General features: G+C 44.3%; 1 protein-coding gene across 1 annotated transcript; it reads left to right on the plus strand.

The window, feature by feature from the left end:
• The first annotated feature begins 516 nt into the window (after positions 1–516).
• Positions 517–18295, plus strand: TSPAN15 (tetraspanin 15). The gene is made up of 8 exons (XM_063339680.1): positions 517–746; positions 5452–5637; positions 7806–7880; positions 10302–10397; positions 11870–11986; positions 15230–15277; positions 16661–16777; positions 17366–18295. The coding sequence occupies exons 1-8, from the start codon at positions 651–653 to the stop codon at positions 17516–17518; spliced, it is 888 nt and encodes a 295-aa protein (XP_063195750.1). The 5' UTR covers positions 517–650; the 3' UTR covers positions 17519–18295.
• Positions 18296–21264: the final 2969 nt, after the last annotated feature.

The raw sequence follows: 21264 nt of genomic DNA on the forward strand, positions 1-21264 counted from the left end.
GAGGCTAGCTCCTGACCTGGCAACTCCTCGGCAGGCATGTATTTGCAAAGGGAACTGCACAAAAAAAAAAAAAAAAAGATGAGCTGCAGCTGGGAGCGTTTCAGAGCTTTCCATTTCGATTCTGGTATTTTTTAACCCTCCCGTGCTATTCGTGTTTCGCCACCGTGCGAAAGCCACTCGGGTGACCCTCGCTCCATTACCCGCCCCCCCCGACTCGGGCACCCACTCGGGTGACACCCACCCACCCCATCCCCCTCCCCTAGGGCACCCACTCGGGTGACCCTCCCCGCTCCACCCCCCCCTCCCCTACTCGGGCACCCACTCGGGTGACACCCCCCCACCCACCCACACACCCCCTCCCCCAGGGCACCCACTCGGGTGACCCTCCCCTCTCCTCCCCCCCGGGGACCCACTCCGATGACTCTCCCACGCTCGTGTCTCCTCTCCCCCCACCCCAGGGCACGCCTTCGGGTGACCCTCCCCGCTCCAACCCCCCTCCTCCCCGGGGCCGGTCCCGCTCCTGCTGCCGGAGCGGAAGCAGCAGCAGCAGCGGCGGCGCCCCCGGAGCCGGAGCCGGCCGCTCCCTCCGCGGGCCGCCGGGAAGGGGAGGGCCGGGGCCGGGAGCGGCGGGGGCGGCGGCAGGTGCGAGGATGGCGGCCGGGGACGCGGAGCAAGTGCGGTACTGCGGGAGGTTCTCCTACCTCTGCCTCAAGCTCACCCTCATCACCTACTCCACCACCTTCTGGGTGAGCCCACGCCTGGGCGGGCGGGCGGGCAGCGGCAACGCATCGCGCATCAGCCGTCCCCGGGGACATGTCGTCGGGGTCCCGTATTCCCTTGTTTTCCCGGGAAGCGGGGGTCCCTCCCGGGCAAGACAGCGGGGTTTGGCAATAATTTCGTGCTTCCGCCGGCACACCTGTGGGTGTAGTTCCCCAGGGACGGACAGACTGGTTTCGGCGGATAAAAATCGTGTACGCATCTGTTAAAATACTGCTCTTTCCCCGAGGGGAGCTGGGCAGATAAAGCCTTTGCCCTACGCAGTCGGTATGTAGGAAAATTATGCGCCTTGGCTAGCTGATACTGTGAAGCTGTAGAACTTAAAGGGGTAACACCTCGGCCATGTGTCAGGTAGAACCCACGTGCTGGCTCCTGAAAGTGGTGAAAGTCCCCAGCCTTTGGGTTCCGGATAATTCCCACCGACTTCTCAAGTGTGGCAAATTCGCCCAGACCATTGTGATTTTTAAAGGTGCTTTTCCAGGCTCTGGGAACGCTGGGGTGATGCGGTGCTGGCTCCGGGCTGTACTGATGTAGGAGATGCTGAGGCAGGGTTTCTTTCTGGCTCTTTCAGTTCAAAAGCTGCTTAAGCTCTTGTTTTGCCAGCCTGTGTTTCTGCCGCAGTAGATGTGGTATTTACAAGGGGGGAGCCTAACGCTTTTGGCGTGTTGCCTGGGAGGAGAGGTTTAGATCCGCCAAGTTTGATAACAAGCATCTGATTAAAGCTGCGATTTAAGGATGAACAAAAAAATTGAAATGCAAAGCGTTTGGGTGTAATTCGGACTCTTTGGGATCCTGGATGTCTTTTGGCTTTCTTAGCAAACAAACCCACCAAGGAAAACCCTTGGGTTTTGACCCCTGACGTTCCCTGCGTTACTCCACAGCAGCTATTCCGCAGGTGCCATTTTCAGAAGAGGGAAGTTCATTGTGTTTATTCTTCAACAATGCCCCCCCCCCCTTTTTTTTTTTTTGTAGCATGCCCTTCAGGAAGGATCATGCGTGTTGTCAACTCCACATTTTCCATTGGCAGACAGGGCCCTGGCTGGTGGGGTGTAAAAATTAATCTGGTAGCAGAAAAAGGGCCCTTCTGAAATGTTTCTCTGAGCGTCCCCCAGAAGGACAAAGTCTCTTTCAGGCAGCCTGAGGATTTTATTTACTCTCTGCAGTTGCTTGCTCTGGATTTTCAACACTCTGCCCTTGTTTATGACCAAGTGCTTCAGTCCTCTGCCGGGGTGATGGTTTGCTCCAGGAGGGAGGGTGGTGGGGGCTGCGAGAAGGGAGAGGGGAAGAGGAAAAGGAAGGGGGAAGGATGGGGGCTGCTGACGTTTGCTCTTGGGAAGGCTGGTTTGGGCTGAGCACACGCCAGATTCCGTGAGGCACGGCACGTGGGCTTCCCTCGAAATTGTCTTTTATTCTAGTTTAGTGAAGCAGATCTCATTAGCCGTAAATATCAGCGATCTGATTCTTTTTTCAGGCGTGTTAGTCCTCCTGACTTTTTTTTTTTTCCTTTTTTTTCTTAAAGTGGTGTAAATGGGAGTAAAGATTGGCTGCGGAGTACTGGTTTGCTTAAATTTTGGGGTATATGTGTTCTTTTGCTGCTTTTTGGGACTTTGAGGTATGGGATGCTGAGGCCATTCGATTTCCTCCCTGCTGTTGCTGTTCCTCCGGTACGTTTGCGAGCGATGAACGCCCCAGGATTGCTTAAAAACACCAGGAACTAAACATCAGCCTTATCCAAAAGCAGAAAGGAAATGGAAGCATCGTGGGAATGTCAGAGGGGACGTTTGCTTCAGGCCCTGTCCCTGCTGTGTCTTCCTTCCCACGTCACCCGGGGGCTTTTTTAAAAAGTAGTCGGCACTGTAACTTTTCCAGGCAACTGTTTTGCTGGTGAGTGAGGCTGTAAGGTCGTTTTTGTCACCTGGCTGAAACAACATCCAGCATTTTAAAGGGAAGGCGCTGTTTGAGTGGGCTCTTTATTTAAGAATGTTTTGAAAATACAGGATTAAAACCGCTACTTAGAAATAAGTGCTTTTCCTTTCTCCTTCTCGGGGGAAAGCAACTTCAGTGCATGCACAAGCCCCAGAGAAAGCCCCTGATATTTGCGGGACTCCTTTAACTTGAGTCAAGGCCAGCTAATTTTTCCTGCGGACGTGGAGTGAATTGCCAGATCGGGAGCTGTTGTGGAGGATGCAGGATGTAAACAGTCTGTGTATTGGTGGGCTACCTACGGAAAAGTGGCGTTTCCACCCCTGGTCACAGGAAAGGAGAGCGCAGCCCCGGAGAAGACACGGGTGGGATGATTGCTACGATCTGCTTGGCGTAAATAATTGCTGCTGCTGGTTTGACCATGTTAAAGGTTTAAAAGATTTTTATTAAATGCTTAAAAAAAAAAAAAAAGGAAGATGTTAAAAGCATAAATCCTGCTCGTAAGGAGTGAGGATTTTAATTGCCGTGCTTAGGTGAGCTTCTCCCCCCGCCCCCCCTCAATAGTTTTTATGCTTCAAAATCTGTATAAAATGTGTGTGTATGTCTATTATACGATAGCTCAGCCTGAGGTTTTTATTTTTTTTTAATGCTTTTCCCCTGGCATAGCAGCGGTGCTGCTGAAGGCAGCCTCCCCACGACAGGTGCCCTCTGTATGGCACGGTTTGCCGAACTGTTAATTTAGGATTGCTCGAGGGAGTTCCATTAGAGGGGTATTTTGTAGCCCTCTTCCTGAGGAGTGACGTAGTTTTACTGCCAGGGTAAATGTGGCCTGGACACAAACGTACCAGGTTTTTAGTTTGTTGCTTCATTTTGTGTTTTTTTTTGTTTGTTTTCTTTTTTTTTTTTAAATAATAGCAGTACTAGAACTCCTGAATCACACATACGCATACAGTCACTAATTTTATATTCTGTAATTGGTTTAAGTCTCTTTCCTCAACTGTTACGGACGTATTTAAAAATGTCAACCTGATTTGTTTATATTGCTTTCTGCTGGAAAATAAATTTATAATTTATTACCCAAAGCGTTGAGTTTTTTTAAAGAATAAAGCTAACACTGCAAATTGACCATTTAGTAATAAAAAACCTAACTACAGTTTTGCAGTAAAAGCATATAAATGGTAAATTTAGCTACCTGTTATTTGTCCAGCGTGTGGGTATTTTTTGTTTCTGTGTTTTTGGTTGTTTTTTTTTTTTTTTTTTGCCTGCTATAATCAGTACGATTTCTGAATTTGTCGGAGGGGGAGTTACTTTGAATTTGGCCATGTGAAGTTTTAAGTTGCTTTTTAAATAGCTTTGGTATATTTATTTTTATGGGTAAACCCTTCTGAGATTTCTCTTTTTTAAGCGACAACTTGGTGGCATTCCTCACATAATGTCCTTCGGGTCTTTTATTCTTCCCTATATAAAAATCAAGAGTTCCCAGCACATTGTTACTTGTTTTAAGATATCCCGTAACTAAAGAATATTTCAACTGTTGGACTCACGATCTTGCAACTAAGTATGTCGTGTCCGTCTGGACCTTTGCGTGGGATATACCTCGTGAGACCAGAAAGCTTCGTATATTTAAGAAATGCGCTCTCCTTGCCATTGGCGTGTGGGGAGCAGACTTGGGGTTACTGCAGAAATGTGGGGTCAGAAGAGGGGAATGCTGTTTATCAGATTGCCGAAATGATTGGTTCAAATCTGGGCTCTTCCCTGAGGATGTGCCTGGCTGCTGGGAGTCGGCAGAAAGTTTTTCCACTGCAGTTTTCATGACTGAGTGTTGTGGGCTATTGTTCTTTTTTCAAATTCAGCGTAATTCAAAGCAACTTGCAGCATGCCGTAGGCTTAATACCAAACTGAAATGGTTTTGACTTAACCGTGATTATTTTGATTGAAATATCTTTACTTTGTTAAATGAAATGCATCGCTTCTTGCTTCATTTGTCACCTTTATCAGATAGTTGCTCAAGAAAGTGGCGTAATTTCAAACTTGCTGGTTTGGCTTTTTTTTTTTTTTCTTTTTAACGTGGTGCGTTTCCTCTGATGGCAGGAGGTCTGGAGGTATAGGATGGCCAGATTTACTGAGCCTAAATACAATAGGAGCCGATAGAAAGGGACATATAAGCTGTTGATTGCAGGCAGGTTTAGAAACGGTGTTGTGTTAGGGGCATATATATATACACACACACATACACATACACACATGCACACACAGAGAGGGAAGGACCGACAGACACGCAAAGGAGGAATATTAATGCCATGGTATTTGGTAGTGTGTGTAATATATGTGATCTCAGATGAGTAATAAATTACATTTCAACCAGTGACGTGTGTTTCAATTTGTTTAACTTCCAGAATGTTAAAACATTATTAAATATATCTTTGAAATGAACAAAACTCAGGTTTTTTCCTAACAACTCAGTGTTTTTCTGCTTCACTCTTTGAGTTGGTTTGTTTGTTTGTTTGTTTGTTTGTTTGTTTTAATCAAAACTTCTGATTTGAGTTTTTCGTTGTTTATAATTAATTCTAAAGTGAGTAGTCACAGGTTCACGCGTACTCACAAAACGTCACCTCTGTGTTTACTGGGAGAAAGGGTAACATCTGTGCTCTTCTGGGGTTTTCTTTTGGTGTGCGTATGGTTGGACTCGATGATCTCAAAGGTCCTTTCCAACCATGAAGATGATTCTATGATTCTCTCTTTCTTTTTCAGGTGATCGGAGCCCTTGTCCTCGCGGTCGGGATTTATGCTGAAGTTGAAAGACAGAAGTACAAAACTCTAGAAAGTGCCTTTCTAGCCCCAGCAATTATTTTAATACTTTTGGGCATTATAATGTTCCTGGTATCTTTTGTGGGTGTACTGGCTTCTTTAAGAGACAATTTATGCCTTCTTCAAGCAGTAAGTGTTGGGGTTTTTTGGTTCTTAATTTTTAAGGCTTATTGCTTTTACTTTCCAGTGTCACCCGAATTCAAACCCATAATTGTCTGCACTGAAAAATACTTTAATAAAGCTGCTTTTTTTTTTTTTCTTTTAATTTTAATTATATCTGAAACTGCTTTATGGCTCTAATCCCCTAAATGTGGTCTGTGGACGTCCCTCCTTCAGGGAGCAGCAGTGTTTCACCTTGCCAGCGACAGGACAGGCGAGAACCCAGCGCTGAGAAATCCAGCTTTCCAGTAGTTAAGGGCTTTATGGAAAATAACCAGGAATGTGAATTATTATCAGCCAGCGTGGATCTTGTGCAAACTCAGCTGTTGACATACTGTTTGACGCTAGCCTGGCACCACGGTGCCTGCTCCTTCTCTGGCCTGGCTGTGCCCTGCTGGGACGGAGAGGAGGAACCAGTGCTGCCCCTCGGCCGATGGAAAAGGCGAAGTCTCGGCTGCAGCTTTTCCCCATCAGTTCGAGGGGATTTCCTAAAGCTTACGTTACGCGCAGAGATGAGTTGCGGTCTCTGATGGCTCTTCAGACGCTTCTCGGAGGAAACTGCTGGAGAAAGAAAGCCCAGGTCAGGCTGATGTCCATCAGGCTGGTGGTGGCTGGAGTCTGTCTGTCTGCCTGCCTTCAGCTGAGAAGTGGAATATAGAGGGGAGAAACGCGTGTTACGACGTTAGCTGTGTAGCGCCAGAGGGCTTTGAAAGGTGGGCCATAAGGAGGAAGTGACAGGGACGCAGTTTTTCTCTGCAGTGCCCATGAAAGGGCAAATTTTAGGGGGATTCCTATAGAACGCTGTGGTTGCAGATGGAAGTTGCACATACGACTAATTAAAAATAGAGCACGAAAACATAATTTTGACTTTCATGTCAGTTCAATGTAAAGAAATGCTAAATATGTGGTATATTACATAGGACAAAGCAAGAGGTGACTGTGGATTTTGGAATTAGGTTGGAATTTTACTGAGAGCCTGTCCTTGGGCAGTGGTGGCTTCTTTCACTCTGAGCGTGGTGGTGTGTCCTCACCTGATGCCGAGGATGTTTTCGGTTCCCTTTGCAGTAGCAAACCCAGTAGGGTATCTAAACGAAGAAAGCCCCTGATGTCTGCTTCTCAGGCTGTTTCCCGATTTAGCAGGAGAAAAGATACCTGCCCGGTGAATTTGTGACACTGATACCAGGACAGAAATTAAACCAGCATTCAGGGCAGAGCATTAGAGATTATTTTCAGATGAGAGATCCTAAAACTTCTTTCCTGTTGAATTTTGCTGTTAAGAACCAGACCTAAATTCCCATAACAGCCATCTTTTATACTTAAAGAATTATTTGGGTTGGAAGAACATTTCAAGTACCGGCACATTGCAATTATCTCATGGTGTTGCTCTGGATTTCTTCACCTTATTTGTATTTTGCGTGTGCTTTGATAAGTGGTCACAGATGCATCCGCTGTGGTTGTGTGTGAGTGCATGTATATACATACAGAGATGAATACATAAATAAATAGAGAGCTAAGAGGTATAATTTTTCTTAGCGTTGAGCATAGTGAGTCCCGTTAGCGCCCGTAGTGCAGCCTCGGTAATGCAGGACGGCTCGGTTCCCTCTTCCAAAGCAACACACTAAAAGGTACCCAGCCCAGATTTTTGCGTTGATTTAACACTGGCAATTTAGTAGGAGGTGGTTTGGATTGTGTTAAAGCAGTGCTTTACCCAAGAAATGAAACGCAGCAGGTAAGTACTGTCTTTGTAGGAAGCATTAAAACACAATGTTCAGTGTGGTTTGTCCACACTGTCCAGTAGCAGTCCATTAATGTGCTTTTCTGGGATGCTGTTATGGAGAGAAGGATCTTGGCACGATAAATGCATTTATCGGTTTTGGGTCCGTTCAAAGCAGAAAAAAACCGCGTTTGCCAATTGGGCAAAACCCAGAATGACTCAAGTGAGGAGAACAGGCTTTCTCGTGACATGAACGGTTTTATCAGAACAAAGCCATAATTTTCTGTCTTTCTTTAGAATGACGTCTCACGTGCAGAAAGCCAAGTATGCTGGCAGTTGGATGTTACAGACTTAAGGCCTTTAATTGAAAGAGTAATTGGGATTTGTTCTGTTTAATGTCTCACTTGCAATTGTTTTTGTGCAGTTCATGTACATTCTTGGTATCTGCTTGCTGATTGAGCTGACTGGTGGAGTGGTGGCCCTGATCTTCAGAAACCAGGTGAGCTGCTTGCGTTTAGGTTTTGCTCACTAAGAACGTGACTTACAATCCTTGCAGTTATGGCTACGCTACTGACCAAGTAAAAGGTGTTAAAATTGTCACCTGAACGCTAATTGATGGAGGTCTGAAGGCAAGTCCAGGCTTTTCAGGACGTTTCAGGTTCAGGCATGTGTGGGATTGGCCACCTGTTCTGGAGATGAATTCCAGACTAAAGAATTGGGAGAAAATGTGGTAACTAAGAATGTGTAATACAGGTAAAACAAGTTTCCAGCTCTTCGTGTATTAAAAAGTGCTTTCTTCTCGTTTGCCTTCTGGGACTCTGACTGCCAAATTGGGAATTTTCCAGATGGATTCGGAGACTCTGTTTTTTTTTTAGTGGCTAAAATGTTTTACCTTACCTAAAGGACAGCGCTTCCATGCCCACACCCATAAGGAACAGAAGTAATTTCGGTAGGAGACCTCATCATTTACAAGAGTGCTATAACTATATAAAAACATTATTTTTTCTAAACAGAAAGCAGCAGACTTTTTTTTCTGCTAGAAAAGTTTTAAAACATACATGTGTTTACTATGGCAAGTACTAGATTTCTATGCTTTGATATTTTCTTTTTTCCTAATCTGGCAAAACAGTAAAAAGAGATGCTAAATAATAAGACCTCTTCTTTCCCCACCCCAATCCTACCCATCTCGTTTCCACAAAAAGAAGTCATACCTAATATGTTACATACATTATTAAAAAAAACAACAAACCCTTAAAAAAGATTTTTTTAAAAAAAAAAAGCAACTGATTATTCTCTCTCACTAGTATTTTCTTCTTACTCCGTGCTGGACCAGAGTCATGAACTTGACTTGTAGGAGCAGGGGATGAGGTATCTTCATTTCTATAAGCTGTCGTCAGCCGTTGCCGTAGGTCTCGCCTTGGCCCCACGCAAGGATTTATTCCGAATTGTGGTGTGAGCGCCAGGCTCATCTGAAGGAAGCAGATCAGCCTGCCTGGCATTGGAGTGTGGGCATTATGGGATGCAAAGAATGTGGTTGACCGAAAATTAAGTAGATGCCAAAGATGGTATTTGCTGAGAGGGCGAGGAAGAATTGCTGTTGACTTTTGGACAAAGAAAATGTATTGTTGTGGTTTTGGGGCAGTAAGTGTTTTGCTGACACGTGTATTGGCTGTCTGAGCAGGGCAGCTACGCATAGGGACAGGTTTGGTTGGTTGTTTTATGAGGTTAATGGAGAAGTTGGGGTTAGTATGGGGAGGAGAAGGAAGTATTAAATAAAAGCTTAGGGTAATAGCCTCCATTTAAATGCTGATTGTTTTGCATGTCTCACTGGTTTTTCCCATTTCTTTCTCTATTTCCGTCTCAAATCTGTCGAGTCCGAGGTGTGATACAGGCAGCGCGAGAGTAGTTGGCATGTGCTGCTGTTCCTTCTTGAAATTAGGATAGTCCTGCAAAATCCTTTCTAATTTTTAATTGCTGAATTTGATAATGGTTTTTATTCTGCTTTGTTTTTAAGTGTTCCGGTTTCTAATACTGAGAAAATGAGTAGGCATATTTCAGGTTTCTTTCTGACCTGGCAAGGATTTAGCTTTGATCATTTTAGCAGCTGGGTTGAAAGGGAAATTGTTACAGTCTGGTTATGTTCAGTCTCAATTTTTTGCTATGCTATGATGGTGCTGGATGTTGAAAACTAAATACTTTTTTTTTTTTTTGCCTCATCTTCTAAGCTTTAAAAGGGTTTTGTTGATTTAATTTCTAATATGCCAAGCTGAGGAGGTACCGTTTTATATCCGCCACCACTCCACTGCCATATTTCTCAAAACCATGACTGTAAAACATACAGATATGAGATCTTTTCCACTTTTTTTCTGCTTAAGGTGGAATAAATCTTATTATCTGGCAATTATGGATTCCTCGAAAAATGAAATTCAAGGAAAATGAAATTCATGGAAGATGGTGAGCAGGGAGACAGTCAGCTCTCGTCGCCCGGGGCATGGTGCAGACCACCGTGCCAAGACCCACCACCCAAACCTACCATTCTGTCACCCAAAAAACGATGGGGATCCCCAGTGCCCAGTGGGAGGGATCCTGCCTTCCAGTTCTCAGCCTGGGAGACAACAGGACTCTCTCTGGGAGAAGCTTGGAGGGTCCGAGAGAAGTAGGAGCTCGCTGGAGAGATGTCACGCTGTTAGCACTTCTCAGCACAAAGCCAGCAGTGAGGCTGCTTCCTAAAAAGAGAATGGAGGGTCAGTCCCTGCAGGATTGTGCTATGATTGATTTTTAACTGGGTGTTTTTTTTCTTTAAAACAAAAGAAAACCTTTCCCCTTGTGCTTATCAATTAAACTTGTCACTTGAACCTGTTCTTTTAATTCTCTTTGGGAGTGTGTAACCCATGCGTCTTGTTTTACTGCCGCCTTCTAGACAATCAAATTTTTGAACGACAATATAAGAAGAGGAATTGCGAATTACTACGATGATTTAGACTTCAAGAACATCATGGATTCTGTTCAAAAGCGGGTTTGTTTTTGTTTTTGTTTTTTTTTTTTTCCGGGACTAATTCAGTGCTGAGGTGTGGTAGGTCCTGGGCGACACCTTTGATATTTATTTATTTATTTAGTTAGTTAGTTAGTTATTTAGTTATTTATTTATTTATTCAGTGATGTGATAATCAAATTCTTATTGATGAGGAGGATGAGATATCATGCGTCATGCTGTGGGCAGGGCTCCTCCAGCATCCCAGCTGGCATTTGAAGCCCTCTAAATCATTGCAAGAAGTGGGGGTGCAAAATGCAGCTTTTTGCCTTGGCGGGTGTGATTCGGATGCTCAGGGCCAGATCCTGCGAACATGTAGGCTTATAGGGGCCCCACAGCTGCACACAGACAAATTCAGCCTAAATGCCACCCAAGTTCTTGTGCTCAGCATTTCTGCTGGCTAGTCCAAGACATTCAAAAGTGTCTCATTAACGGGAGGCATGGGATAAAGAGAAATTAGGCGGTGATTAGGCTGTTTGAACCTGGGCTGTTGTATTTTCACTTGAGGGCACCTAGCAAGCTCTTTTAACAAGGTGGTTATTCAAAGAAAATGCCTGTGGAAGTGTATATACCTGTAATTAAAATTCAGAAATTGTGTTGAGCCCAGCTGAGCATTACTTAATGGCACGTGTAGTTGACTCACAGCCTTATTTTTTTTTTAAGGCTGGTGTGTTGAAAAGTTTATTGGATTGTTGAAGAGTTCTGCTGTGCAGTTTAGAGACGAAAGAAGAAGCAAAAAACGTTCAGAAATGTGATGTGAGGGCCCGTGTGATGTCAGTGACCATGACAAATAATGATTCAAAAAAAATAATTTAACTGAGGAAGTGTCATGTATATTTTATGACATCGTTATGGAGATGGCAGCCTGCTTTGAAAAACAAAGTTAGCATGGAAAGTCTGTCAAAAGCAAACCATCCTGAGGAAATTCTGTCATTAGACCTCATAATGCTTTAAAGTTTCCATGCACTGCCCAATATTATGTATACCTACAGCGAATATACATTTTAATGATTAAATAAGCTGCTTCTTTTCCCTTCATTAATATATAAAGTGAATATTTGTATTAAGTCAGTGTAAACTTACGGTATTTGTTTGCCAGATCTCAGTTCTACTAAATTACACACAAAATGTTTTGGTGAGATTTTTTTTTTGTGCCTTAAAGCAACACTTTTGGTTTTTAGACTACATTTAGAAGTGCAGTCACAATCCTTAAAAAAAAAAATTGAAGTAGTATATTACAGCTGGAGATGAAGTGGATGTAAAAACATTACTTAATGATGTCCAGACCTGAAAAGATAATTTTTCAACTCGGAAAAGGGACCTTTCAGATCATCTAGTCCAACCATCAGTCTAACTTTGTTTTATTTTATTCTTACTTTGTTTTCTACTTCTTAGAAGAATTTCTGTTAAGATACTAATTTTTTTTTTCCTTTGCCTTTTGTGTCCTTTTTTTCCAGTTTAAGTGCTGCGGTGGGGAAGATTACAGAGATTGGTCACAAAACGTATACCACAACTGTGCGGCGCCGGGACCGCTGGCCTGTGGGGTGCCCTACTCTTGCTGTGTCACAAATAAGGTAAGTCCCAGCATCTCGGCATCGCTGCTCTCTGCTGGGTCACCAGCTTTCACTTATAAAGGTACCTCACTTTAGAAAATTCTGGGGGAAGAAGCGAAGGAAAATGGGTCCCTCCTGATAACAGGAGCTATGGATCCGTGGGGTCTTGACAGCTTGAAAAGGAGAAAATAATGAATTGGTTTTGGTCCATGTTACTGTCCCACTATGCAGAAGGGTTCTGGGAGCTCCTCTAACCTCTTGGCTTACCTGGACCAGGGCTGCTGAAAGTTAAGTCTTGCTGGTGTTTCCCCCAGGGTTTGCTGCTCCTGCTTTGCCAGGAAGCCTGGACGTACTGAAAAGGAAATTAAAAACTGAACAGAACAACCTTGTCACCCAGAGAAATCCAGAAATGTCGGCAAGTGACCTCAGGCTTGGTGCATCTTTGTGGGTGCAGGTCTAGACCGGAGCTGCTGCTCTGCCCTTAACCCATCCCTGAAAATTGCCTGCCTTGCCACCCGCTAAAATCCTCCCTGGAAGGGACAACCTGTCAGCTGGAGTCTGGACCAGTTTCTCAGCCTACAATGAACTGGTATTAACTGATGCTGGCAGCACTAGGAGCAGGCATTAAGTTCCATGTAAACGTGCTTTATATAAATTTTGGCAGTTTTAAGTCGTGGCTCTTCACTTGAGGGATGGACGTAATGCTGATTTTGATAAAGAACTATTCCTTCACCTTAAAACCAGTATTGGCAGTCCCCACCTCACTGGGTTTTGGTCTTTGGTCTTGAACATGAGACAGAGAAATTGAGTATGTGTAAAAGCAGACACAGTAGAAATTGTGGCGGATAGCCAACTGGTGCCTGTTATGTGCTGCTCTACCTGGAGCATGGCTGTTTAGTTATAAAAAAGGCTGTTTAATTAAAAAAAATAAATGCAATAGTTGTGTCGGTAATCCTGCTGAGAAATGTGTATAATAGGAAGGTGTTTATTACGTATGCTTACACATTTTTTGTGTTTGAGAAAGACTGTTTAAATCTACGCTGAGCTTTGATTTATTCTCAGAAACCAAAGTTAAACAGTTATTCTTTAAGCCTTAGGTGTTTGAGAATAAGAAAACCGTGGATATGAAAATAGTGTCTGCTGATCCACAGCTGCACTGAGCAGAAGAGCTCAGGATTTTGCGCTCTTTTGATGGTAAAGGAAGATAGAGCAATCTGGCTTTTTAGTTGTCATTCAAAGTACTGCTTGTTTTTCTGTAGCCCTGGTTTCTCTGCTGAAGTCTTGTTTTAAAAAGGTTAGTTGATGTGTGTGGAAATACAGCGGTACTGTGAAGGCGAAGCGCTGCAATAACCAGTGACGACTAATGCCAGGTGCCTGTGCAGCGGTGGCACAAATAATCAAACACATTGTGGGTTTCAAGTGCAACCTGTCAGGCGGGAAAGTGCTAAAATAAAAACTACTCTGAGGAAAACGGGGAGTATATTCTCCGTATGCTGCACTGGGAACTGGGGAGGGGGAGATGAGAATACTTGCAGCCTAAAGGTGGCTTGGCAAAGTGTTGAGCTCAGGGAAGTTAATCAAAAGGCGGGGAGAAGCCCTAAAGTCATAGAATTGTAGAATGGTTTGGGTTGGAAGGGACCTTAAAGCCCACCCAGTGCCACCCCCTGCCCTGGGCAGGGACACCTCCCACCAGACCAGGCTGCTCCAAGCCCCGTCCAACCTGGCCTTGAACCCCTCCAGGGATGGGGCAGCCACAGCTTCTCTGGGCAACCTGGGCCAGGGGCTCACCACCCTCACAGTAAAGAATTTTTTTCCTGTTACCTAATCTAAATCTCCCCTCTTTCAGTTTAAAACCGTTACCCCTCATCCTATCAGCAAATAACAAGCAAACTTCTGATTTAAGGGTGGGCTGTTTGGCGAGAAGCTGCAGTACATTAGGGCTTGTGGCTTTGCCACCCCGGGATGCCATCGGTGTGCCCTGTGACATCCAAGCGGCATGGATGCGTACTTGGCAGGATGGCACTAACACCCTGGCTGTATGGAAAAAAAAACCCAACCAGAAGACGCATAAATCTTCTATGTTTGACAAATGCTTCCAAATACAGGCTGGTTTCTGTCCTGGAAAACTACAGATATGGTTTGTGATTACTCATTCGCTTTGTAGTCATGGAAAACTCCCGCTAATGTTGGAGGTTGGATCTTGATCCTCTTAAAAAGCCCTGTGCTAAGACGAGCCAGGCTCATTCTGAGGGAGGCTCTGAAGGGACTATTTTCAAGTCCAAGTATTCATCCAACACTTACTCTAGCGTAGCAGATAAAAATCCGTCTCCAAATGCTTATAAACCTCTGTTTCTAGTGCATTTCTCTCTGTTGTGTATGTTTTCTTGTGCCACGATGTCCCCTTAGCAAAAAAAAAAAAATAAAATGTAAATGAAACGTCTCTACATCTTGTCTTAATTTAGTAGGAGGGTATATCAATAAACAGGAGTTTCCTCTGCCTTGTTTTCCTCATGTGCGTATTCTCGTTTTCCTCCGTGTCTTTGGCTTCCTTTGATGCTGCTGGGCTTTACGTTGGTCGACTTGCAAGTGAAGGACGGTATTTCCACGTTAGCTTTGCCAGGCCAGGCAGAGCTTCGGGATGCAAGCAAAATATTAAAATGGCCACCGAAAAAGCATTATTAATCTGTGATAAATGCAAGCGCTCAGTGGCTTTTTTTTTAAATATAAGAATTTTATATTCATATATATTATGGCATATAAAAATATATCATAATAAATTTAGTCTTGTAAAATTTTCCTGTAAGCATTTGTAGTGTTGGCTGTTATTTGGGTTTCAGATACTTCTGAGCTTAAATTTGTCATCGTGATGGTATGATGGCTGCGTTCATCCCTGGTTTTCTTAATGTGTTAAGTTACTAAGGCCGTAAAATTGAACTCAGCTGTTTGTTCCGTGGAAACAGCTGTGGCGTAGAGCTCTGTTGCAGCTGGCATTGGTTTCTGGTGCCGCGTTGGTCTTGCTGGATAGATATAGTTCAAATACAGTCTTGTGTTGTGACACACTGGCAGGACTAATTTCTCTAAAATCACGTCGAGCTGTGTCTACGTCTGACCCTGGGGCTGCTGAGAAGAAATCGGTGTTGGGCTGGCGAGTAATCCCCTGTTGTTGCTTTTAGATGAACTAAAGGGAACACAAGAAGAGTAAAAATAATTTCTTTTGTGATTTTTGTTTTCTGCTGTGGTTTATATTTGTTGTTTTCCTTTCAGACAGACATCATCAACACTATGTGCGGATACAAAACCATTGACAAAGAGGTAAAGTAACCGGCATCCATCCTGTCGGGGCAAAAGGTTGTGCTTCTCTGCATTCTTTTTGGTCAGCTATAAAACTGTCTTCTGCGTACTTAAATCTACCAGACAGTTAAACCAGCAATTAAAATTATTTTATCTGGAGTAGCTTTCATATATTAAAAAAATTAATCTTGTTTGATTGTGGTATCTTCCCTTCCTGGTATCTTCCATGATGCCTTGTTTGACGTGTATGAAACGTTTCTTCCCGAAGCTCCTCCCCACTTAAGCTAATTGCACAGTTAATAAAAAGAAAGATGCTCTAATACTTTTAAGTGGCAACTTGACTTGGGGAAAGCTTTTAATACCAAAAAGCCCAAATTTCTCACTGAGTAAAATTGGTTTCGCTAAAGCCAACTTAGCTGTTTCTAAGTATTTTATATCCCAGTAGTGGGTGTTTTATTTTTAAGCCTGTTAATTATTCCTGGAAGAGGAGTGGGACTTCCCAGGTTGTGTTGGCAGCCCTCTCCTCCCTCCTGGAGCGGGACGGGGCCTCCTTTTCCTCTGGTTTTCCCTCTTGGGAAAAGCCCAGTGACTCCAGAGTAGAGACTGACGGCTCAAGGCACTAATTGCAGAGTGATTAAGCGGGGAAATCAGTAATTGGATCCGCTCTAAGTTCTCCACTCCTGGCATTGGAGTGCTGGTGCGGGCAGTTGGTCTAAAAAAAGCCCCTCTCCCAGGTCGTTTGAGGCACTTGGCACACAATGCCGGCTTGGGTTGTTGGTTTTGGGGATTACTGGTTATCTTTACATATGACCTGCCTTCATTCAGATTCATTGATTTATGGCTTAATCACCTCAACTCTCCAGCCTGGCTCTAACGCCCAAAGCACTTAAGCATATGCTTAATTTTACCCCATTCATCTGCTTAGGACCCTTCGCAGCCTCAAGTGCTTTCTGTATTATGGGTTGGGGTCACGGTGCAGCGCAGCTTGCAGGACTGAATCTGAAATCCTCTTGTTCCTGCCCTTTTTAGAGTCTGTTGCATTGTCCCTGATTTGTGTTTTTTCCACTGCTGTACTTTCAACTTGGAAGCGGAGGTAGAAGCCAAGGGGAGACTTCTCTACTTTCCAAGTGGCCTAAAATGAGAATGGGATGCATTTCTTTTAGAAAAGTAGTTGAAAAAAAAAAAAAAAAAAAAAAAAAAAGGTTTAAAAAATGAAATAACTTGTTTGGGTGGGGAACAACTTAAAAACAGACAGAAGAATTAGTGATGAGGTTTGTGTCAAATTCAGTGGGTTTAAAGAGATGGGAAGGAGAACCAAATTTGCCTCCCTGAAATTACCACGTGTTAACTGTATCATACGTCAGTGCGACTGCCTGTTTGAGTGTCTGCTTTGCTATTTTGCAGCGCTTGAGTGTTCAGAATATTATATATGTCCGTGGATGCACGAATGCGGTGCTCATTTGGTTTTTGGACAACTACAGCATCATGGCTGGCGTGCTGCTCGGCATATTGCTACCCCAGGTAAGGAGGGGCCAGCTCATTCTCCGTTAAAGGGAGGATTTGATTTGTCACTACAATATAGAATCATAGAATGGTTTAGGTTGGCAGGGACCTTGAAGATCATCTCGTTCCAACCCCCCTGCCATGGGCAGGGACACCTCCCACTGGACCAGGTGCAGCGAGATGCGAAATCCCATCTGACTATATTTAATTATAATTTTTAATTTAAATTTAACATACCGATAAGCTGAGGTGGCATTCTGCTATTTTAGTAGCATTACTGTGATATATTACAGGGTTTAGTGTGTTGATTTCGTTTTGCTTGGGGTTTTTTTGAGTCCTCTCCTCCCCTGAGCTGCATCCACAAAGACTTTCCAATGCTCCAAGGCACAGGGGTGGTAATTCTGCTGTATTAGCTCTTCACAAAAACGGTCCGTTTATTCCCCTGTATGCAAAGAAGAATAACAATGTGAGTTTCCGTCTGTATATATATGGCATGCCTGCCCGTATGTCCCACGTACGTATACATAATTTGTAACAACTGCTGCGAGAAGCGCAAGTTAAGCAGTATTTGATCCCTGACAAGAGATTCCCCTTTTCCTTTCACAGTTCCTGGGGGTGTTGTTGTCCTTGCTGTACATAACTCGGGTGGAAGACATCATCACCGAGCACAAACTGAGCGAAAGACTGTTTGAAGACGTGGGGCAGAGATCTGCCCCTGAGTTCACTGGAGCCGGCTGCTGCATGTGTTACCCGGGGTGAATTCAGAAACCTCAGATATGGTTAAAAAAAAAAGAAAAAAAAAAAAAAGGCAAATCCCCCTGTTGCGGTTTGTGCTGGCTATTACAGACTGGGGGTGTAATGCATTGGCCAGGAGACGGGCCGATACCCCCGTAGCCTCATTGCTCTCGGTGTGTCTGCAGCCAAAGACATGCCAGGAGGGCTCTGGGCCGCTGGTGATGCTGCTGCGCTATCATGACGCTGCTGGAAGGTGGGCTGGTGGATCATTAAATCTTGGGGGTTTTTTTGTTTCGGTTTTTTTTTTTTTTTTTTTAAATGATTGCTGAGTGATAACGCAGCTGGCAAAATGATTCTGGGAAGACTTAAAGGTAGATTTCTAGGAAGAGCCTTTGCGCCTTGGGATGTCGTATTTAAATGTTTGTCTTTTCCGATTTTATTTTCTTACTCTTTCCAAAAATGATTTCTTACTGATCTACATGGTGAATATTAAACGTGTGTTTAATAGACTTTTTTATGCTAATCTTGATGAATTTACTGACAATAATGGATGTGATGCTGAACACTTTCATTGCTCAGTCTTTTATGCCTTTTAATAATGGGGCAAATGCCGATGTCGAATCAGTCAGGTAATGGTTGATATATTTTTAATGCAATTTGTTACTGTCTGGCTTTTGTATAAACTTACAGGATGTTTGAGTCTTGTATGTACTGTATTTTTCCTATTTAGTAAATTAATTAGGAAGTTTATGATTTTCTTTTTTTTTTGAGTTCTGTATGTTGAGGTGTTTCTAAATTTTGTTCTTGTCAAAATAAAAACAAGTTTGTTTTTTTTTTTTTTAAAAAAAAAGCACGAAGGTTTTGTTTAAAATGCTTTTTATTTTCTTATCTAAGTTAAGCCTGTCGCTGAAACGCTGCATCAAGAGGTAGAAATACGTTGAGCTGTGGTTCTGGTGTGGGTGCTGACTTGCCTGGGGTTTAGGACAGACCCTGAAGGTCTGTGCCTTGCTTCCTTCTCTGAGGGAATCAGAGACAATTCTTGGGAAGTCGCTGAGAGCTCTAGGGTTTTTGTTGTCGTTGCTTTGTCCTGAGCCTTTCTCTGCGGTATTTCCAGCCCCCAGCCAGGCCTGGCAGGCAAAATGCACGACCTGATTATCACGATGCTTCAAATAAACAAATTCAGGAGGAGGAGAATAAAGCGGGTTTGGTTTGTATCCTGCCTTTGTGAATCCCGTCTCTTCTGACACTCCACTGAGTCACACAGAGGAACATCTGATATAATTCTCTCCTTGCTGCTTTTCTTCTGCTTTTTTTTTATTGTTTGTTTGTTTTGTGGTGGGGTGGGGGTTTTGTTTGTTTGTTTGTTTTTGCTGTTGTTGTTTTTTGTTTAATTTCCTTGTCCTGGACGTGTCTTGTCCTTTCTTCAATGCTTTCTTCAAAACTCTGTGTTTGCTGCTTAGCTCTCCGCCCTCACCAAGGATTTCTGAGGAAGCTTCATGCGTTTCCAGGAGCCAAAAACAATGACTGATCCAGTTCTTCAGTGTTTCTGACAGTGTCTGGAGAGAGAGATCCCGCATCATTACCAAGGCCATCGTCCGCAGTGCGAGGTTATTTCCTACACAGCACACTCTAGCGTTGGGTACCGAACATGGTTACGTATTTAATTGTTCCATATCGCCGTCGCCTAGATTTTCCTCATCTCTGTCCTGAATAATGTGTTGTGGTAAGTTAAGAAGCAAAGGTGTATTTTAAGGGTGGATTCATGTACAAAGGGAGGAAGGGGAAGAGGAAGGGGGCAGCTTCAGAGGACCGGGATGACTGCTGGTGAAGGATAGGAAAATTGAAGCCAAAACTAGTTTATTGTGGAGGGCGAGGTGGGGAGGTGGGAGCTGAAGGCATCAGGAGCTTGAGGTATCATCGGATGCAGAGCCGTGCCCTGGCCTTCAGCAAGAGGGGACTAATGCTCGAATTTGAGGTGGCAGGAAGGGTGTAATAAAATGTGAAGGAGGGAATGACAAAGGTAATTTTTCTTTGATGACAAAGGCAATTTTTCTTTCTTTACTAATAGTGTCTTGTAAATGTGATGGTGGTTTGAAGTACAAGATACTTGGGAAAGGAGGAGATGATGGAAGCATGGCTAAAATTTGGGTAGTTTAAACGGAGCAGGGGAGAGTATTTGGGGATACCAGGAGAAACTCCTTTAGCAAGGAAATTTGTGGGCTGTACTGAATTTTCAGCCAACCTCAGTGCTCTCTGTTGTACGCAGTGTTTCGGGGGGGAGTTACCTTTCAATCATGGACTAAGCCTGTGTGACTGTTTAATAAATGATTGATGCAAACACTGTCGATCCTTCCTGTTCCCTCGGATCTGAAGAAATTACCTCTTGGCTTCCCAGGCGCGTGGTGACCAGAGGGAAGGATGATGCTGATCAGGAGTTAGCTGGAGGAGAGGGACACAGCGGGCCTCTGCTCAGCTGCCTGAGCTGTGGGGCATGATGGAGAGACCGCGATGGGGCTGTGTGAATTTACTCTTAAGCATGAGGCTTGGCTCTTCTCAGTGTGCCATGCTGTGTCCCGTTTGTAGATTGATTTTTGAGTGGGTTTGTATGTGCACAAGGTGTCTCGTGTGCTTACAAATAGCTGTTTTTATCCTGAGCTGCTGACCCTGCAGGGATGCGCTCCGTCCTGCCCGGTTCAGCAGCAGCAGCCAGGTCTGGAGGGGACGTGGTGGCAGTGTTAGTCAATCTGCAGCTCCTCTCCAGCTGGTGCTCCACAGGTGTCACTGACCCCACTGCCAGCATTTTCTTTTTATATATGCATGTCCCTGTGTCTGCAAACAACTCGACTGGAAGAACGCAAAGGGCTGCACTCAAAATGTTGTCCTGGTCTGATTTTTGCATTTGGCTCTAAGTGAAAACCACTGCAGACGTACTAGCAAAGGTCATCTGGGCTTTTCTAGACAGCTGACACGAAAGTTGATTTTAAAACGGGTGAAGAATGCTGGTCTATTTCAATCCCTGCCTTCCTGGCGGGAGCAGCCACACTCCTCATCCTCACAGATGCATCCTTAATCTGCTTTAGGAAATGTTCCTTGCCTGCTGTTTAAACAACTGAGGCAACTCCCCAAAATCCCAGAACTATTATGGATTTTTTTTTATGTGTGTGTGTAATTTTAAAGTGCTCCAACAACTGCAATCTTCCTATGGTTCATCCTCTGTGTGCTCCTGCTTTCCCTGCCCTCTGTGGACGTTGGGCAGCTGTTTGTGCTCCAGCAACGTGGAGGGTTTTTTCACTGAGAACCATGCACCATTCAGCTAGAAATAGATATTTGCCTCTATATTTCAAATAATTACAGGCCATCCAGGCATGGCCTTGGCACAGCACTCGGGCGATGCACGCTAAGGTGAACTTAGGGTCTGGCTGGAGCATCATGCACGGTTGATGCTGTACAGTGATGTTACGCAATAAAAATCTTTCATTAGTGCAGTTCCAGAGGAGAAACGCCAAGCAGCTCTCCCTCTGGTGGTGTGGGTATGCCATATCATGAGGCACTAATTAAATCTCTGCTGGCTGTGAATTAAATCTCCGCTCAGCATGGCCATACGGCACCAGCGTTTCTCTGGTGGCCCTGTCCCCAGGCCCTGCTTCCAGAAGCCCCCTCGTGTGGGATTTGTGTGTGTCCCCCACCCCCCCGCAAGCTGGAAATCCCTCGTTAGCCCCAAACCTCTGCAGCAATTAGCATTTGTTCATGAGGCAGAGCGGGACGCTCGG

This window comes from Chroicocephalus ridibundus, chromosome 6 (genome assembly GCF_963924245.1).
Source record: "Chroicocephalus ridibundus chromosome 6, bChrRid1.1, whole genome shotgun sequence".
NCBI classification, from domain to species: Eukaryota; Metazoa; Chordata; class Aves; order Charadriiformes; family Laridae; genus Chroicocephalus; species Chroicocephalus ridibundus.

Excerpts from the sequence above, each read along its gene's own strand:
- TSPAN15 (XM_063339680.1), top strand. The coding sequence starts at position 651 with ATGGCGGCCGGGGACGCGGAGCAAGTGCGGTACTGCGGGAGGTTCTCC. Across the intron at positions 5,638-7,805 it reads ATTTATGCCTTCTTCAAGCA|TTCATGTACATTCTTGGTAT; the intron begins GTAAGTGTTGGG and ends GTTTTTGTGCAG. Across the intron at positions 16,778-17,365 it reads TCGGCATATTGCTACCCCAG|TTCCTGGGGGTGTTGTTGTC; the intron begins GTAAGGAGGGGC and ends TTCCTTTCACAG.